The sequence below is a fragment of the Equus przewalskii genome, chromosome 28, assembly GCF_037783145.1.
Source record: "Equus przewalskii isolate Varuska chromosome 28, EquPr2, whole genome shotgun sequence".
NCBI lineage: Eukaryota > Metazoa > Chordata > Mammalia > Perissodactyla > Equidae > Equus > Equus przewalskii.
The window spans coordinates 1218491-1238597 of record NC_091858.1 but is presented as its reverse complement, the minus strand read 5'-3'; the positions used below and the strand labels follow the sequence as shown (position 1 = coordinate 1238597).

The 20107-nt window shown below is 42.4% G+C and overlaps 1 protein-coding gene across 13 annotated transcripts in view; it reads left to right on the top strand.

Annotated features, from left to right (window-relative positions):
* Positions 1-20107, top strand: part of PSD3 (pleckstrin and Sec7 domain containing 3) — a 644089-nt gene that overhangs the window by 186811 nt on the left and 437171 nt on the right. For 2 of the 13 annotated variants that reach the window (XM_070598621.1, XM_070598630.1), the window contains exon 1: positions 3075-3256. The exons of 5 other annotated variants lie outside the window; for them this stretch is intronic. Coding sequence is in view for 2 of the 8 variants with exons in the window: in XM_070598609.1 (XP_070454710.1) it covers positions 3236-3256 (21 nt within the window). In the remaining 6 variants the exon portion in view is untranslated. Of the gene's footprint in view, positions 1-3051; positions 3257-20107 lie in introns of those variants that run through there. 6 more of the 13 variants (XM_070598609.1, XM_070598616.1, XM_070598613.1 and 3 more) reach the window with 6 other exon arrangements.

Here is a 20107-nt window from a genome sequence, read left to right as displayed (position 1 = left end):
ACCAAGACAGATGAAAATATCCACACAAAAACTTGCACACAAATGTTTACAGCAGCATTATTCATAAAAACCAAAAAGTGAAAACAAGCCAAAAGTCCATCAAATGATTAATAAAATGTAGACTATCCATGTGGTGGACTATTTGGCAAGAAAAAGGAATGAAGTTCTGATACATGCTGCAACATGGATGAGCATTGAAAACATGACACTCAGAGAAAGAAACCAGTCACAGAAAGACCACACATTGTATGATTCCATTTATAGGAAATGCCCAGAACAGGCCGAGCCATAGAGACAGAAAGTAGATTAGTGGTTACTAGGGGCTGAGGGGGTTGGAGGGAAAAGAAGAGTGACTGCTAAGAGTAGAGGGTTTATTTTGGGGGTGATAAAAATTTTCTAAAATTGACCATGGTGATGATCGCACAACTCTGTAAATACACTAAAAACCATTGAATTATATACTTTAAATGGGTGAGTTGTGTGGTATATGAATTATATCTCAATAAAACTGTTTAAAAAAGTCATTTCAAAGAGGTGATCAAGAGCATGTAGCGAAAACACATGGAGGAAAACTATTATAGAGGTATTTTAGGAAGTTAAAAATATTATGTAGGTAGTTAATAAAAGTATGTGGTTTTTCTGGATTTGGTGAATTTGTGGAATTTGTCAACTTTCAGAAATTTGTGTTTTAAATTTTTTTCCATTCTAAATAAATATTCATTCTTGTACCAAAAAAATAAATAAATATTCCACAAGCTGGTATTTCAAACTAGCCTTCAGAAATAGTAAGGATTAACTGCATACATGAATAATGAGTGAGAGAATTTCAACTGCCTTTTCATTTCTTCTTCTGACCTCCAGTATGTGACGTCTTGTGGACTTTGTGGCTTCTCTTTCCATACCACACACACTAGGCTCATGGGCACAGGTCGGGGAGACATACGGTATCGGATAAAAACAGGCCAACTCATGTCTCTTTTTAGGGGCTGCTGCTCCTCAGCTGGCCTGTGTGCCTGCTTCCTCCTTTTGCCAATGTGGATGATTGTATATTATTTATGACACTGAACTTGAGCATAGTTGTGATCATTTGTGGGGGGGGGAGGCTCTGGGATCTCTAGGGGCTAGAGTAGCAGAAATAGGCATTTTTACTCTCTTTTAATATTTTGAAAAGCCTAACAAAATATTTACACACAAAACACATGCTGGCAGAATGAAATGTCAACTTTTGTTTGATTTGCTTTGGGTTTTATCAACTCAGAAGTGGTATCGCTGGTTAATTTCTGCTGATCAGAATCTCCAACAATTGATTATTTAAGGTGGGAAAAATGAATATTTAATATATGTGACTAGCTTTGTAAGTAAAATCTTAAAATATTTTGGATTCAGGGAGAAAAAATAAAAAACTTTCCTTTGTGATGAAAATGGGAAACACTTCTGTTGCTTAAGTTTTGAGATGCACCTTTCTTGAATATTTACTATGGGCTAGGAACTTTACATAATTTGTCATACTAATAGCAATTCCATAAGGTAGTTTTATCCTCATTTTATTATTGATGAAACAGAGGCTCAGATTATAGGTGTCTATTCCCAGGTGCCTTAACTAGCAAGCTCATGTAAACCTAGGTCCACACTGCCTCCTATATGAATAGTTACGTCAGAGTATAGCTGATATAGTTTCAGATTTAGCTTAAAATCCTTGACTTTCCTTTATGAGTTGTTGGTTAATTTCCCAGGTAAAGGCCGCCAGGCCAGTGGTCAAGCCTCAGGGGAGCAACTACATTTTGTACTCCTGATTCTTTGCCAACAAAATCATCACAGACCAAGGCTGGAGGAAGGCAGTAGTTTATTGGGAACAGGCACACAGGGACTGTCTTCGTTGGGTCGTTCTGCGAGAGTGAAGGGAGGATCCATAAAGGAGAAATATGCCCGAGTAACTAGGGTGCTTTAAAACCTACACATTTGACCAAACTGCTGCTCTGGCAAAGGGAGCATGGACTGCGGTCATTTTTCAGAAGTGGGAATGGATTTCTATAAATGCATCCACTTCCTCGTTCCGATTCCTCTGGTGGGTGCCACTGGCTGGCTGATAGATGTGAACGGGGCAGTCAGAGCAACAGTAGGCGACTCATGTGCTTCGCTGCATCCTGACCTGGTGGGCAGGCTCCTTGGGCCACCAAGGAGCCTGATCCCCACCCGCAACTCAAAGCTTGGCCATGTCATCCCTTCCCTTTATTGGGGCATCTTCTACCGGTCACGAGAGGTAAGAGTGGTCTTGGTGACGTTAAGGCTGTAACACGAACATACTCCGACCACCACGCCGCTGGCCACACGGGGTCCACCTGCACGCTCGGGCCGCGCGGGCGCTGAACGGAAGGGGCGCTCTCCGCCGCCCTTCCCGCGGGGCATGCAGGTCTCCCGCGCCCGTCGCAGTGGGGGCAACCCTCCAGCGCCCGTCTCTGCTGCACCGGTCTGCCGCAGTCTCGACTGAAAGCGAGGGAGCTGTCCCCCGGCACGCACATCGGGTGGGACGGCCCAAGACCGGACTGCGCCGTGGGCGGGACCGCCGGCCCCCGGGACCCCCTCGGAGAGGCAAAGCCCAACGCCGACGCAAGAGGCCCCGCACCACGCGAGCCGACGCCCGACTCGGGCTCCCCTCCGCGGCCCTGCCCGAGGGGAGAGCGCCCTCGCCCTCCAGGCTGGGAGCCACTCGCGGGGAAGACAAAGCAACAGGCAGCTCCCCGCTCGCCCGCGGGAGGCCCGGCGGGGCGCGGGCGCGTGGCGGCGGGGGCGGGGTGGGCCCCAGGCACCGCCTCCCGGAGGCCCCCCCCAAGGCCCCCCATCCCCCGGGGAAGCTGCCCCCCGACCCAAGAGAGGCCGCCCCCGGCCCCCGCGCCCCGTCCCCGCCCCCCGTCCCCGCCCCGACGGGAGGCCGCCCCCGCCCTGCCCCCCAGGCGCCCGCCGCGCCCCCGCCCCCCACGAGAGGCCGCCCCCGGCCCGCCGGCCCCGCCCCCGCCCCGCCCCGCCCCGCCCGCCGCCTCGCTCGTCGTTGCCCGGGGCCGCGCGGGCGGGCGGGCAGCCTCCGCCGCCTCCGCCAGGGTGCGCGCCGCCGCCGCCGCCGCCCGGGCTCCTCGCCCGCCGCGCTCGGCCGTCCGGGCGCCCAACAAAGAGCGCGCTGCGCCGGCGGCCGGCCGCCCGCGGTCGCCCTGAGGCCCCGGCGGCGCGCGGGCGGTGGAAGATGGACGGAAGGTCTGCCGCGGTGAGGCCCGGGGAGCGGCCGGGCGGGGGCGCGGGGCGCGCCGTGCCGAGGGCGGTTCGCTTGGCTCCGTCGCTCGTCTGTCCCCGGGTCCCTGGGCCCTCGCGGCCGTGCCCGCCTAGGCTCAGGCGGCTCTTCTCCTCGGCCCGTTCTCTCCTCGTGCCCGCGGGGCCCGCGGGGCGGCTTCCCCGGCGGCCGTCCGCCCTCGGTGCCCCGGAGCCGGGGGAGCGCCGGCGCCCGCTCTGCGCGCCGAGGGGAGGCGGCGTCGCGGCGGCCCCGCCGGCCACGCTCCCGCCGCCTCGTGTCAGGGCGGTCGCGGCCCCGTCGGGGAGACGCCGACTTGGCCGAGTGAGGGACAGACGAGGGGGCTTCTTCGGTCGCTTTTAAAGACGTTTCAGTCATTCCGTTTTACCTGCATTTAACTTTATCCGCTGTACTGGCAAGCGATGTTCTGAGATTTTTAAAAACAGGTTAACCCTTACGGAAGGCGGGTGTAGACTGCCGTCGGCGACCTGAAGAAGAGAGTTAGCTTTACCGCTCTCCTCGAGGTCACAGGGTCCTAAACCCCAGTAGGCGGAGGATGTAATGGTCCTTAGGACTTCATTTCCCGGAGCCTGGTTTGCCCGACAGTGGGGTCCAGGATTTCCACCCCCAGTGGTTCCTGAGTGGGTCCAGGTGCTGTGTGGGGAAGAGGGAGATCCGGAAGGTAACTCTAGATGGGATTTCGGGAACAAATGCCTCATTTCGTTAACTACGACTGAATACGTGCAAGGCCCAGTAGCGAGAAGTACGACAGGATTTCTGCTGTCGGGAGCTTGCTTTCCGCCGGGAGAGCCTTCTGCACGGCTCTACCCGGGAACCCCGGCGAAGGGGCGGCCCGGCCTAAGGGCTGGGAGGACCTTGCAGAGGAGCTGGGTGTGGAGCTGGACCTTGAAGGGGAGGGTTTGGCGCGCTTTTTTGGGGAGCAAGGAAGCTGTTCCCTGCTGAAGGAAAGGAGATGCACTTTCTTCCAAGAAATACTTTACCATCCTTTCTTAGAGTATTTACAAATCAAGAGATGTTCTTTTAAAAAGTCATTAAATTCGTCTTCAGCACTTAAAAATGCAACATGCTCAACAGAAGCAGCAAAACAATGCAAGATAAATTAACACCTTCCCAACCCATCTTTAGTGGCTTGATGCATGTCCTTCTACAGATTTCTTATATCCATCCACAAATCATGCTAAAAATAAATGATTTTCTCTTGTTTGTCAGATATTTCATTAATATAAGCTTTTTGTACTGAAAGGAGCAGAGTAGTACCATGGAAAGCGCTTGGACTAGTAGGTAGGACATCTGGCTTGCAGCTTTTGTCACTGACTGGGTGAGTTTTTGCCACTGTCTTGGGCAAATCATTTAACCTGTGTAGCTAAAACTTCCTCCTCTGTAGGATGAGGGGATTGGATAGATGTTTTCTCAGAGCCTTCTGGCTCTAGCATTTTATAGTTTCTTGCCTACACATGTATATGCATTACTTAGTAATGTGCTCTTAGCTGCACATTCTGAATGTCTCTCAAGTTTGTATGTTCTGTGAACGGATCAGCACTCTTATCCTGGCTATTGAATGCGGGAGAATGATTAAAGCTGCAAAGCTAAAATAATCTTATTTTAAGGTGAAATTCCACAGTTGGATGTTATTTTTAAAGATACATGAACAAGAAGCTTGATTTGCAAATCTGAATGTGTGTTGGCTTTAAAAAAAGTTTTGTTGATACTGTTAACTTCATTTGTTACCAAAGAATAATACATATTATACTATGTGCATTGTACTTAAGAGGTTCAATTTTGCTTTTAATTAAAGTAAATACTAGCAATTAAAAAAATGGGATACCTTCAAAATCTTTATAGGTTATTAAGTCTTGGGAATTTGGAAATAAGCATAAAATAAGACAGAAAATCAGCTCATTGAAAAAGGAAAATTTAGAGATACTTTCCATCAATGACTCTATTCACTTTCTAAAAGCTTGATATTTATATATTTGTTTGCTAACCCTGATGGAAAATATGCGAGTGGGATTTAGCCTGGTATTACATTAAAAAAAACATGTCCAAGGCATTACTACTTTTAGAGCTGATTTTTTTTTTCCTTTAGATGTGTATGTGCTTTGGCCTCCAGACTGACTTATTTGAGGTATACTTGAGGTAATGTTGTCATTTGGCAATTATGAAAAGAGCGTTTCTTTGGGCTTGGGTTGGATTAGGTGAATAATGGTTGGTGATCCTTCCCAATTTTTAGAAGTGAATTCAGACATGACGGAGGTTTAAGCATTCTGTGAAAAATAACCCTGTGATCAGTAGGTGACCAGAGTCTGCTTAGCTAAAGATGTTGTGACTCAGGCTCACAGAAAGCTGGGAGTCTCGTCTGACCTCGAATCTCTCCTGCTCAAGCGTTCTCAGCACGTCGGGGTTCTCCCGCCACAGTTGGGGCCAAGCACCGAGGTCCCTGGCTTCCCTTGCTGAGCGTGGAAGTGTTTTCCGCTTGAATGCTGCCTCTCAGTTCTTGCTGAGTTCTTTTACAGTGAACACCTGCCTAACCTTGTTTTAGGGGAGTACAGGATCCAGATGGAATTCTCTGAACCTTTGTTCAGGGTGCCTGTGTCTGGACAGCTTGTGTTGTTTGTGATATTGTGTGCAGACTCAGAGATTTGCTGGAAAAAATTTTAGTGGTAGCATTATTTTTTGAGTTTTTCCCTTTGTACCTTTCCTGTGTTTCCAAGTTACAAAACCTTCCAAAGACATTTTTCACATGCTCCAGATTAAATAGTGTTAGCTGTAGTGACTACGGTGGCAATGTTAACTTCTGTTGCAGTTTACAGTGGAGAAAAAGGATAATTTGCAGCATTTAGTTAACAAGTTATTCTGAAATACAAATTACCAAATTTCCATGCCTCTTTAGAAAATAAGATATAGCTCAAAACATTAATAATGAACCTTTGCTTATGCTATCTTATTTCTGTAAAAATAGCACACGTTCCTGCAGTCTTTGTGCACCTGCCTGTGCGCAGAAGGTCAACAAACTGGAGCCCAGTTGGTGCCGAGTGGGCAGGGACTTTGTTTATACTCCAGGACACAGAGGGGTGAAGCATTTTCTCTCTTGGGGGCATCTGTGGTGGGAGGGGTCGCCAGCCCTCTCTCCTCCCTTCCTATGAGAGCTGGGCCCCGGCCAGGGCCCACCACTCGGTTCTCAGGGCTCGCTTGACTGCGAACAACCAGCTAGTTTGAAGCTCCCTTTTTTCTGGCCACAAATCAGTGAGATGTATCAGAATAATTTTTACATGTTGATGGATATTTTAAAAAGTTTATTGTTGGAGTTAGGGATTTCGGTTAAGTGGAAAAATGAATATTTTGACCTGAGCCTGTGGCTCTTTTCTTAGATAGTGTTTTCATGTGGGTTGTGTGAGAAGCAGCATTTTCCTTTAAGTTTCATCTTAAGTCCTCACTTTTTAGAAATGCTTATTTTTGCTGATGTGTTCAGGCATCATGCATTGTTAGAATCACAGCTAATATTTATTGAGATCTTACTGTGTGCTTTAACAGATTCTCTCCTCTAGTCCCCATGACAACCCATGAGGTCACTACTGTCATTAAGTCCAGTCTGAAGTCTGGAGAGGCTGAGTAGCAGGGAGTAAGTGACAGAGCTGAGATGTAAGCTCGGCAGCCCAGTGTTCCAACCCCTCTGCTGCTCTTCTGTCCTCAGAGTTAGCATTGGGCGTTGCAGAAACTGAGCTTCTTGGCTCTCATATTTAGACTCTTGAGAGGGTCTTGGAATCTGAAATTGGATGACTAATTCACCAACAACCATTATTTTATATATCCTTTGGGTTAAATAGTGGGACCAGGATTGTTTGGCTCAAGAGATGGAAGTTGTGTGATTTTCTTTCAAAAACACATATAGTTCATGTGAGGGGATGCACTATAATTAGCGTTTGGGTGGTGAACATGATGTAATGTACACAGAATTCGAAATATGATGTACATCCGAAAAAAAATAAAAATTAAAAAAAAGAAGGTAAAAAACCCACATATAGTGTCTAAAGGGATCACTAAAGGGATTATGTAAGGAGTTTTGTATAGTTATAACTAAGTAGTTGGAATTTGAAGTAAAGCAGATTAACAATTTAAAATTGAAAGGCTCACCTATTTTAACTTCTGATTACATCACGTCATAGAAGTGATCTAGACTTCTACAACGGTGGGTGTTGACACAGAGTGCTGTTTCCTTGTTTTTTTCTTCCCACAAGCTGGGACTTAGATGGTTGAGAAAGGAGTCTGAAACAGTAAGAAGATGGGGAATGAGCGCAGGGCATTAACAAGATCAAGCAGCAGCTGGCCCCCGTTTCTCTTGCCTTCTGTTTCCGGACTAAGAAAAGTGAATTATAGGAATGGAGCAGCTTGGGTCTTCCTATGGCTATTTGATCTGCGGACAAGGGAAGTAGAAAAATTTAAATAGAAGCAGCTGTAGCTTCTTTTGTTTGGCCTTTAGGAAATTGTTGCTTAAGGGTCAGTGGAACTGCTTTCTCTGTGTATGAAAAGTTGCCTGCTTTTTTGAATTTCAATTTTCAACAACTCTTGCTTTCCAAGAAGTTGTTTGATAGGCACAGTATAGATTGAGTTAGAGGACACTGAGGGAAGGGGAAATCTGTGTGTAAGAGTGAATAGCACAGACAGTGCAGTTAGATGATTGCTGCCTTTGTGATTGTATTATTTTCTAGCAAAGTTATACTGGGAAAATGCTGAGAAATGACAGCAGACTGTGTGATCTTCCGGAGTATCTCCCCTCACCTTCCCTTCATGTCTCTAAAAGCTACAAGTAGAGAGTGTTTGAAGAAGCAGGGTGTTTCCTTGGGTCTGAAAGTTTTTGTTTGAATATCAAAGTTTCCTTTGGGCATAGGTTTGTGTTTTTCACCTTCATTTCTACTGGCTCCGAAGGGTCCAGGAGCTTCCCAGCCCACCTGCAGATGCTCATTTCTTCCTGTAAGATCTCCTGTGTACAAAAAGAATCCCATTGCTTTCTGTGAAGAAGGAAATCAGGGAAGAAACTGAAGTACAGACATTAATATGCTGTTCATTCATTCATTCATTCATTGAGCACATATTAAATACTTACTATGTGCCAAGCTCTATGTTAGCCTCCAAGAAACCTTGTCCACTGACCACCAAGAAAACCCGCGAAGAACATTCTGAGGCACTTGGGTCATGCTTCTGAGAGTCAAACCTCACAATCTATACATACTGAAAGTACTATACCTAAGCACTCTGAAAGTACAAGCTTTCGTAGATCCAAGGAAGTCATTCTCTTAAGTCAGTATCATTCACTAGAACCTTCTGCTGTGATGGAAATATTCTGTATCCTTGCTGTCCAATAGGGTAGTCAGTAGCCACGTGTAACTACAAGAGCACTTGAAATGTGGTTAGTGAAATTTAGGAACTGAATTTAAAATTTTACTTAATTTTGATGAACTTAAACAGCCTCATGTGGCTAGTGGTAAAAATATCAGACAGCACACCTCTGGAGAAAAAATGCTTTAATAGATGGCATTGGCTGTCCTGAGCAGTCATTTCCCTCTTGACCATCTGGTTGCTTGTGGCGTGTTGACTGACTTGCCTTTGCCAAGTTTCGAGTTTTGCACATATTTATCCCATCATGTCTAGTAAGTATAAAAGCAGCAAGAGTGTATGGAGGCATGGGATTTTAATGGAAATGAAAGTGGAGATAAAATCATTGAAAGTGAATCAAAGAAAGAAGAAAAATGTATTTGCTGGTAGGAACTATTCTGAAAAGGAATGAATTGTATAACAGCGTGCAGGTGACAATACTTAGCCAAATGGAGGAAAAGATTTTGATAAAATGGAAAAACTTGAGTGTCTGGCTGAGAGTCCACTATTAATTCAAGGGATGGCTGTGAGTTGTTTGAGAACTTACAGAGATGGTGAGAACACTGCAGTTGCCCTTTTTTGCAAGCTATGGATAGTTCTGTAGCTTCAAGACCCCTGTGAATCTGCATAGCATCACCGTGAGTATCCGGGTGGGTAGGGCAGGATACCTAAGTGGCTAAGGTCTTTCCTGGGACCCCTGCAAAGCTGTCTTGGAGGCCCAGTAGATTTTCAGTGTAGATGAAGCTGATGAGGAAAGATGCCTTAATAGCAGAAATATTGGCAAGGAGTGTGCCTGGTTTTAAAACTACATGTTAGGAGAGGTGCTTCTGCACTACGGTTAGAGAGAGAGAGAATACACTAAGATTGTGGAATGGAGAAAAAAATGTTATTCCTTATCCCCAAATACTTTTGCAGTGATGAGTCTGGGGGTAGATGGCCACATTTGCAGGCTCCAGGGTTTCTCCAGGGTCAGGCCTGTAGGAATAGCCTTCAGTCTAGCCTGTGTGAAATCATGAGAGAATTCTCATGGTCAGGACTCTGTTGGAATACATTTCAGTTTTGAGTTTTGTAACTTGTGGTGAAAACACATTGATATCAAGGCATAATAATGCAAAAATGTGGTGATAGGAAGAGGGGAAAGAATAACAAGTATTCTGTATTTATTGTGTGCCAGGCACTATGTGAAGCTGTGTGTGTGTATGTGTGTACATGAATTTACATATTCTTATGTGTTGTTTACAATACTGTAGGTTAGGTGGTATGCCCATTTTCAGAGGATGAAATTGAGGCTCTCGGAGGTTAAGTGGGATTCTCTTTTAAAACAACTTTATTGAGATAAAATTCACATACCACACAACTCATCCATTTGAAGTGTACATTCAGTGATTTTTAGTATGTCCGCAGAGTTGTGCGTTCATCATCCCAGTCAACTTTAGAGCATATTCGTCACCCCAAAACAAACATTGGCTGTTGCCCTTTAATCCCACTACTGCCATATCCCCTGACCCATGCAACCACTAATCTACGTTCTGTCTCTATGGATTTGCCTATTCTGCACATATCAAATAAATAGAATCATATTGTGGCCTTTTGCGACTGACTTCTTTCATTTAACGTAGTGTTTTCACTGCCCATCCATGTTGTGGCATATATTAGTACTTCATTCCTTTTTATTGCTGAATAATATTCAATTGAATAGGCCACATTTTATTTTTTCATTCATTAGATGATGGGTTTCCATGTTTTGGCTTTTGGGAATAATGTTGCTATGAACATTCATGTACAAGTTTTTGTGGGGAAATATGTTTTCATTTCTCTTGAGTGTACCTAGGAGTGGAATTGCTGGGTCATATTGTAACTCTATGTTTAAAGATTGGAGGAATTGCCAGATTGTTTCACAGGGGCTGCACTATTTTACATTCCTACAGCAGTGTATGAGAATCCCCATTTCTCCACATCCTCATCAACAAAGACTTTTTATTTTTTATCTTTTTAATTTTAGCCATCTTAGTGAGTGCAAAGTGCTATTTCATTTCTCAGATGATATTGAGCGTCTTTTCATATGCTTATTGGCCATTCGTATATCTTCTTTGGAGAAATGTCTATTCAGATCCTTTGTCCTTTTTTCTATTGGGTTGTCTTTTTATTATTGAATTGTAAAAGTTCTTTATATATTTTGGATATAAGTCTTTTATCAGATACATGCTTTGTAAATATTTTCTCCCGTTCTGTGGGTTGTCTTTTCCCTTTCTTGTTCTTGTCCTTTGAAGTAAGTTAGATTATCTATCTTAAGCATATCATGAGAGGGCTTAGCATACCCTTAGGCACTCACATGTTTGCTGAAGTCAGTCAACAAAATGATTTGTAAAATGATTCGTGTAATGCATATCATTCTTTTTGATTCTAGTTGGAAAGAAGGATGGATTTAACCTTTGCTTAAGCCACTTGGGAGGATTGCAAAGCTCTGAGGATTTGAGACCCTCATGTATATTGAAAGGAAACTTTGGAAATCCTTTCTCTGGAGACTTTTGTGTATAGAAAATAGTGCTTTTGTCCTGGGTTAGACAGAGAACTGCTCAAAAGGAAAAGGACACCCTACCTAGAAGACCCCTCTTGATCTTTTTAGGTCCTGTAATTTTATGATTGAAATGGTGTTTCCCAAACTTGTCTATCACAAGAATTACCTGGTTTAGATTTCTAGGGCTACCTGAAGATTCTGGTTCAGTAGTTCTGAAGTGGCACTTTTCATAATCACCCCACATGATTAAGATCAGGAATGCTTGAGAAACTCTGATCTAAACTGGTGATAATAATGACCTTTTAGTTGCCCTTAGAACTTAATTAGTGGGTGTTGTCTCCAGGTGACAAACATCCCTCACTGAGGGTGAGGACAAAGAGCTGATCCAGCCAGTCTGGCTTCTTTGCTCACTGCAGCTACTGATCTGGATCCAGCACAACCCAGACTCCCTTCTGCTCCCCTTTTATAGGAGAGATGGTTCCACTATAAAGGTTCAAACTAGGTTCACAAACATTTTAAAGTCATAGGGTTGCTACCACCCTCTGGAGAGTATTCACTCCTCCGCTTTTCCTCCCCTTTAAGATGTGTTCGTATTTTCGTACCATTGCTGATCCCTGGAGGCCTCCCGTAGCCAGACAGGTCTCCATGAAACCCAGCAGTGAGGAAAAGGCGTGGGAAGAGAAACAGATTCCATTTTACAGAATCTTTACACTTTGATTATGTTAGGTGCTTGGTCAGGGTCTCCTAAAGGATTTGATGAAGGTGAGATTGGGCCAGCTCCATTTAATGGAGGATGGGGAGACCCATTTGCCTATCCTTCTCTTAAAGGATATTCTGTGTCACCAGGCAACAGTGCAATGTAGTGGTTAGAGTGTGGCCTTGAATCTGACAGTCTGATTTGTATCCTGCCTCTGCCACCTTCTAGCTGTGTCACCTTGGGTAAGTTATTTTAACCTCTCTGCCTCACTGCCTTGTTACTGCATGGAATACCTCACTAATGCTTACTCGTTGGGAAGGGCTTAGAACAGTGCCTACAGTAAAGAGGCAGTAAAACAGTGAGTGGACAGTAAATGTGACCTGAGTGGCAGGTTATACTTACCTGAGTGGGAGGCAGAATTGTTTCCATTCTTAAAAGTCACACACCTATTAAATAGCAAAACTGGCCTTTCTTGTACCTATATTGTGATTGCCTGTAGGCATGCAGTGTGGAAGCCAAGAGGAAAATTCTAGTACTTTGTGTGGTACTTTGGCACATAGTAGTCACTCAGTAAATGTTTGTTCCATGAATGAGTTAAATACCACAGGCTGTTTAATAGCTCAGCTCAGGAACCCTTCCAAGAATGTATGGACAGAGTAGGTGCTCTGACAGTTAGCTTGGGCTTATGGTGGAGCAGGATTTCCAGAATTAGCAGGATTTCTGGCCTAATCGCTCCTGCTGTTGCCTTCACTGTGGGGTCTTGTTGCAACTCCCTTTTGGGGAAGCGGAATTTCCCCCACTTTGCAGAGAGCAGTTATGGGCTGCTTTTAGAGGTCCAGGTGTGTAACTTTCATTACAGCTTTCTTGCAAATTGACAACCTAGGGCACAAAAGGTAAGATTAACGTGTTACTATGAATTTCTTCACACAGGTCTTTTCCTTCTAGCACAGGCATCTGATAGAAGTAGATAAAGGTGTGGACTGTGTTTGCCTGGAGTGGTTTAATGGTTTCAGAGACATGTTTCATTCATTCTTTTGACTATTGTATTTTTTCATTCTCTATTCATTTCCTCCTACCTTCCTTGTGTGACTTGTATGTCAGCTGGTTTGTCTGTTTTGTTGATGGGTTCCGTTTGGGGGAAAAATCTAATAAAACAGCATAATATTCTAAAACTGGAGCTTAAGTAAAGATATATTTACTTAAAAATTATATCTTTTTATTTGTAAATAAAAATATTCATGTGTTTAAAAGAACCTGATAGGCTCAAAGTAATTAAAGCCAAAATTTTAGAAGCACTACTAAAATAACTGTATCTGTGGTTATTTAGTCAATGAGAAAATGGTAATTTCTTGGTGTCTATAGGTATATTTGCATCATGAATCTTCATATTCAACAAATATTTGATAAATTTTGCATCTATTTAGTAAAAACAGTTAAAAAATAAACTGTTATTTGTAGAATTCTCTTATGGTCATTTAATGTCCTGTTTCTAAAGCATTCCATTTAGCTTTCATATTGTAGTCATACATATGTATGGTATAAAACATATAAACAACTCTTTCATATTTTACCCACACATATGTAATTGTTTTACATAATATTTAATTAAATTATACAATTTCAGTATCAAGCACAACTGGCACAAATCAGTTTGGGAGCAGACACATTTGATTCTTGGTAGCCATCAGTGCAAAGACAGGAGCAGAATTTCACAAGTTTGCCGCAGACTTGATTACTAGCTATGAGCGCTGTGGGTATCAGCTAGTATGTTTTACACGGTGACTGTTCATCCAGGAGTTGGCTGACTGGAGGTTGGTTAAGAGATTTTGCTGTATGCATAACTTCAGAAACAAAAGCAAACCTAATTGTAGTATGTGAGAATTAATATTAAAAGGTAGAGAAATTAGGACACTCTTTCCATTTTGTTTTAGAGTCACTTTTGGCTTTCATCTGCCTCAGATCACTGCCATTTGTAGACAGAGTTATTTTACTCCTGAATAATTGGTTTCTGCATCTAAATGTTTTTTGAGGAGTGATGTTAGCATCATGGTGGAGTGAGTTGTTCCCTTTGTCTCTCCCCTCTAAGTTATAACTAAATGGATAGTCATTAATCAGCAGAGGATTCCCTACACAGCTTGACAGGATGTCTGAGAGATCCATGCAGTTGTGCATCTTGAGATGGGTGGACTGGATCCCTGGGAGGCAGTGGAACTAGGTGAGCGTACCCCTCACCCCCCACCCCTTGGTTGCAGATCCTCACACAGCAGCTGGCCTGGCGTGACTGTAAGAGGAGGTGGGGGTAGCCTGGCCCGTGTGAACCTTTGTGAGGTAGCCTTGCCTGTAGGAATGCCCACCATGTTGCGGTGGCCCTGCTCATGGGAATGCTGCCCACCAAGTGGTGGCAACTCAGGCCCTGCAAAGGTGCCCACACACCAAGTGCAGTGCAGGTGAGAAGGTGCCCCAGTGGCTCAGAAGTCACCCTGCCTGGCAACACAGCAGCCCACAGGACCCACCAAGTGGAGGCTCAGCCACCATGTAGGAGCCCCTCCTGCCTAGTGCAGCAGCTCAGCTAGTCCCCTGTTGAGGGCAGTGGCCCTGCCTGTGTGAGAGCAACCTGCCCCCCTGAGCCCCACCTATGGTGCATGACCCACCACCCAGCACAGAGGCCCCACTCTTGTGAGCACAACCTGCAGAGTAGCTGTGACCAGACCATTCAAACGTAAAGCAACCCTACCAGCACAACTTCCAGCAGATAGGGCAGTATCAGAAAGCACAGCTCCTGTCGTCTCCCCAGCAACCAGACCTCATGTAACAGAAATTTACAATCTAAATGACAGAGAATTCAAAATACTTGTCATAAACTCAGCAAGTTACAAGAAAACTCCAAAAGACAGTTCAATGACCTCAGGAATAAAATTAATGAGCAGAAGTACTTCACCAAAGAGATTGAAATGCTGAAAAAAAAACAAGCAGAAATACTGGATGTGAAGAACACAATGAGATAAAAAATAATCTAGAAACCATAAAAAGTAGAGCTGACATTATGGAGGATAGAATTAGTGATTTAGAGGATAGAAATATAGAAATGCTTCAGGTGGAGGAGGAAAGAGAACTAAGATTTAAGAAAAAATGAAGAAATTCTTTGAGAAACATCCAACTCAATTAGGCCAAGCAACATAATGATTATAGGTACTCCAGAGGGAGAGGAGGAGGAAAAAGGAGCAGAGAGCTTGTTCAAAGAAATATTAGCTGAGAACTTCCCAAACCTGGGGAAGGATATATGGACTGGGCTTATAAGAACATGAAACCAATAGAACTCCTAATTACATCAATACAAAAAGACTTTCTCCAAGGCATATAATATTAAAACTGGCAAAAGTCAATGACAAAGAAAAATTATTAAGGGCAGCAAGGCAGAAGAAAATAACCTATAACGGAACCCCTAGCAGGCTTTCAGCAGTTTTCTCAGCAGAAACTTTACAGGCCAAGAGAGAATGGAATGGTATGTTCAAAATACTGGAAGACAGAAACGTCCAGGCCAGAGTACTCTATCCAGCGAAAGTATCCTTCAGATATGATGGAGAAATAAAAGCTTTACCTGATAAACAAAAGCTGAGGGAGTTCATCACCACTAGGCCTGCCTTACAAGAAATATTGAAAGGAACCCTCCCATCTGAAACTACAAAGCAAATGTTTACAAAACCTTGAGCAAGGAGATAGATAGAATCAGAAAATTGCAGTCCTATCTTAGAATAGGTTAGTAAACACTTAATCATAACATAAAACATAAAGGGAAGGAAAGCATCAAAAGAAACTGTAAACACTTCAATTTAGTCACGAACTCACAACACAAAAAAGAACAATTTATGACAACAATAGCTCAAAAGAGGAAGAGGAGAGGGATGGAACATGGGAGATAAGAGGCTATCAGAAAATGGAATATCTCATCTATGAGTTCTTTTATACAACCCTCACGGTAAACAGTAAACAAAAAGAGCAGAGTCTCAAATCATAAATAAAGAGAAAACTGACAAAACCACCACAGAAAACCACCAAACTGAAATGGCAGTCAGAAATACAGGGAAAGAGAAACAAGGGAAATATAGAACAACCGGAAAATGAGATAAAATGGCAGTATTAAGCCCTCATATATCAACAATCACTCTAAATGTAAATAGATTGAATTCTCCAATCGAAAGACACAGAGTCACTGGGTGGATTAAAAAACAAGACCCAACAATATGCTGCCTCCAGGAAACACGTCTCAGCTATAAAGACAAACACAGGCTCAGAGTGAAGGGATGGAAGATGATACTCCAAGCTAATGGCAAACAAAAAAAGCAAGTGTTGCCATACTTATATCACACAAAGTAGACTTCAAAATAAAAAGACAATGAGAGACAAAGAGGGGCAATATATAATGATCAAAGGGACAGTCCACCAAGAGGACATAACACTTATATATGTACCTAACCCAGGAGCACCAAAGTATATAAAGCAACTACTAACAGACCTAAAGGGAGAAATTGACAGCAATGCAATAATAGTAGAGGACTTCAACACCCTACTTACATCAATGGATAGATTGTCCAGACAGAAAGTCAACAAGGAAAGAGTGGCCTTAAATGAAACACTATACCAGATGGACTTACTAGACATGTATATAGAATATTGTATCCAAATACAGCAGAATACACATTGTTCTCAAGTGCACATGGAACGTTCTCAAAAGATAGACCATATGTTGGGAAACAAGGCAAGCCTCAATAAATTTAAGAAGAGTGAAATCTATCAAGCATTTTTTTCTGACCACAATGCTATGAAAATAGAAGTCAACTACAAGGAAAAAGCTGGGAAAATCACAAATATGTGGAGACTAAACAACATGCTATTGAACAACCAATGGATCAATGAAGAAATCAAAGAAGAAACCAAAAAATACCTGGAGACAAATGAAAATGAAAACAACACATCAACTCTTATGAGATACAGCAGAAGTGGTACTAAGAGGGAAATTTATAGTAATACAGGCCTACCTCAACAAACAAGAAAAATATCAAATAATTAATCTTAAACTACACCTAACAGAAATAGAAAAAGAAGGACCAACAAAGCCCAAAAAGTCAGCAGTAGAAGGGAAATAATAAAAAGTAGAGCAGAAATAAATGAAATAGAAACTAAAAAGACGATATAAAGGATCAAAGAAACTAAGTTTAGGGAAGATAAACAAAATTGACAAACCCTTAGCCAGACTCACTAAGAAAAGAAGAGAGAAGGTGCAAATAAATAAAATTAGAAATGAAAAAGGAGAAATTAACACACATACCACAGAAACACAAAGGATTATAAGAGAATCCTATGAAAAACTATATGTCAACAAATAGGGTAACTTGGAATGGATAAATTCTTAGATTCATACAACTTCCCAAAACTTAATGAAGAAGAAATAGAGAATCTGAACAGACCAATTACAGGTAAAGAGGTACAAACAGCAGTCAACAACCTCCCAAAAAGCAAAAGACCAGGACCACATGGCTTCTCTGGAAAATTCTACCAACATTCAAAGAAGAGTTACTACCTATCCTTCCCAAACTATTCTGAAAAACTGAAGAAGATGGAATGCTTTATAACTCATTCTATGAGGCCAACATTACCCTGAGAGCAAAACCAGAAAAGCACAACACAAAGAAGGAATACTACAGGCCAAATATTGCTGATGAACATAGATGCAAAGATCCTCAACAAAATATTGGCAAGTTAAATATAGCAATACATTAAAAAGATCGTATACCATGACCAAGTAGGATTTATACCGGGGACGCAAGTATGGTTCCACATCCTCAAATCAATCAATATGATATACCAGATTAATAAAATGGGGAAGAAAAGCCACATGATAATCTCAGTAGATGCAGAGAAAGCATTTGACAAGATCCGGCATCCATTTATAATAAAAACCGTCAATAAAACAGGCATAGAAAGAAAGTACGGCAGAACAATAAATGCCATATACAACAGACCCACAGCCAGAATCATACTTAAAGGTGAAAAACTGAAAGCCATCCTTCTGAGAACAGGAACAAGACAAGGGTTCCCCCTCTTGCCATTCCTATTCAACATAGTACTAGAGGTTTTGGCCAGAGTAGTTAGGCAAGAAAAAGAAATAAAAGATATCCAAATTGGAAAGGAAACAGTAAAACTCTCTCTGTTTGTGGATGATGATTCCATATATAGAAAACCCAAAAGAACCCACCAGAAGACTGTTAGAAATAGTCAACAATTACAGCAAAGTTGCAGGGTACAAAATCAACCTACAAAATCAGTTGCATTTCTTTTTTTTGTTGTTGTTTATTTGTTTATTTTAGGATATACATCATAATATATTTTGAATTCTGTGTAGACTACATCATGTTCACCACCCGAAAACTACTTATAGTCCATCCCCTCACATGTGAGCTTAATCACCCCTTTTGCCCTCCCTTCTCCCTCTCCCCTATGGTAACCACCAATCCAATCTCCAATGCTATGTATTTGTTTGTCATTGTTTTTATCTTCTATTTATGTGTGAGATCATATGGTATTTGACTTTCTCCCTCTGACTTATTTCACTTCACATAATACCCTCAAGGTCCATCCATGTTTTCACGAATGGCTGGATTTCATAATTTCTTATGGCTGAGTAGCAGTCCATCGTGTATAAATACCACATCTTCTTTATCCATCTGTCCCTTGGTGGGTACCTAGGTTGCTTCCAATCTTGGCTGTTGTGTATAATGCTGCAATGAACATAGGGTGCAAGTATCTTTATGCATTTGTGTTTTCAAGTTCTTTGGATAAATATCCAGCAGTGGGATAGCTAGATCATATGGGAGATCTATCCTTAATTTTCTGAGGATACTCCATACTGCTTTCCATCGTGGTTGCACCAGTTTGCACTCCCACCAGCAGTGTACGAGAGTTCCCTTCTCTCCACATCCTCTCCAACATTTGTTGTTTCCTGTCTTGTTAATTAAAGCCATTCTGACCAGAGTGAGGTGATACCTCATTGTAGTTTTGATTTGCATTTCGCTGATAGCTAATGATGTTGAGCATCTTTTCATATGCCTGTTGGCCATCCCTATATCTTCTTTGGAGAAATCTCTGTTCAGATCTTTTGTCCATTTTCTAATTGGATTGTTGGTTTTTTTGTTGTTGAGCTGTATGAGTTCTTTGTATATTTCGGATATTAACCCCTTATCTGATATATGGTTTGCAAATATCATCTCCCAATTGTTAGGTTGTCTTTTCATTTTGTTGATGGTTTCCTTTGCTGTGCAGGAGCTTTTTAGTTTGATATAGTCCCATTTGTTCATTTTTTCTTTTGTTTCCCTTGCCCAGTCAGACATGGGACTTGAAAATATGCTGCTCAGACCGATGTCAAAGAGCGTACTGCCTATGTTTTCTTATAGAAGTTTCATGGTTTTGGGTCTTACTTTCAAGTCTTTAATTCATTTTGAGTTGATTTTTGCACATGGTGTAAGGTAATGGTCTGCTTTCTTTCTTTTGCGTGTGGCTGTCCAGTTTTCCCAATGCCATTTATTGAAGAGACTCTCCTTTCTCCATCGTATGCTATTGGCTCCATTTTCGAATATTAGCTATCCATAAATGTGTGGGTTTACTTCTGGGCTCTCAATTGTGTTCCGTTGATCTGTGTGTCTGTTTTTGTGCCAGTACCATGCTGTTTTGGTTACTATGGCTTTGTAGTATATTTTGAAATCAGGGAGTGTGATACCTCCAGCTTTGTTCTTTTTTTCTCAGGAATACTTTGGCTATTCAGGGTCTTTTGTTGTTCCATATAAATTTTAGGATTCTTTGTTCTGTTTCTGTGAAAAATGTTGTTGGAACTTTGATAGGGATTGCATTGAATCTATAGGTTGCTTTAGGAAGTATGGACATTTTAACGATGCTAATTCTTCCAATCCAAGAGCACAGAATATCTTTCCATTTCTTTGTGTCTTTGATTTCTTTCAGTAATGTTTTATAGTTTTTGGTGTACAGATCTTTCACCTCTTTGGTTAAGTTTATTCCTAGGTATTTTATTCTTTTTGTTGCAATTGTACATGGGATTGTATTCTTAATTTCTCTTTCTGCTACTTTGTTGTTAGTGTATAGAAATGCAACCAATTTTTGTACATTGATTTCGTATCCCACGACTTGACTGTATTCCTTTACTGTTTCTAAAAGT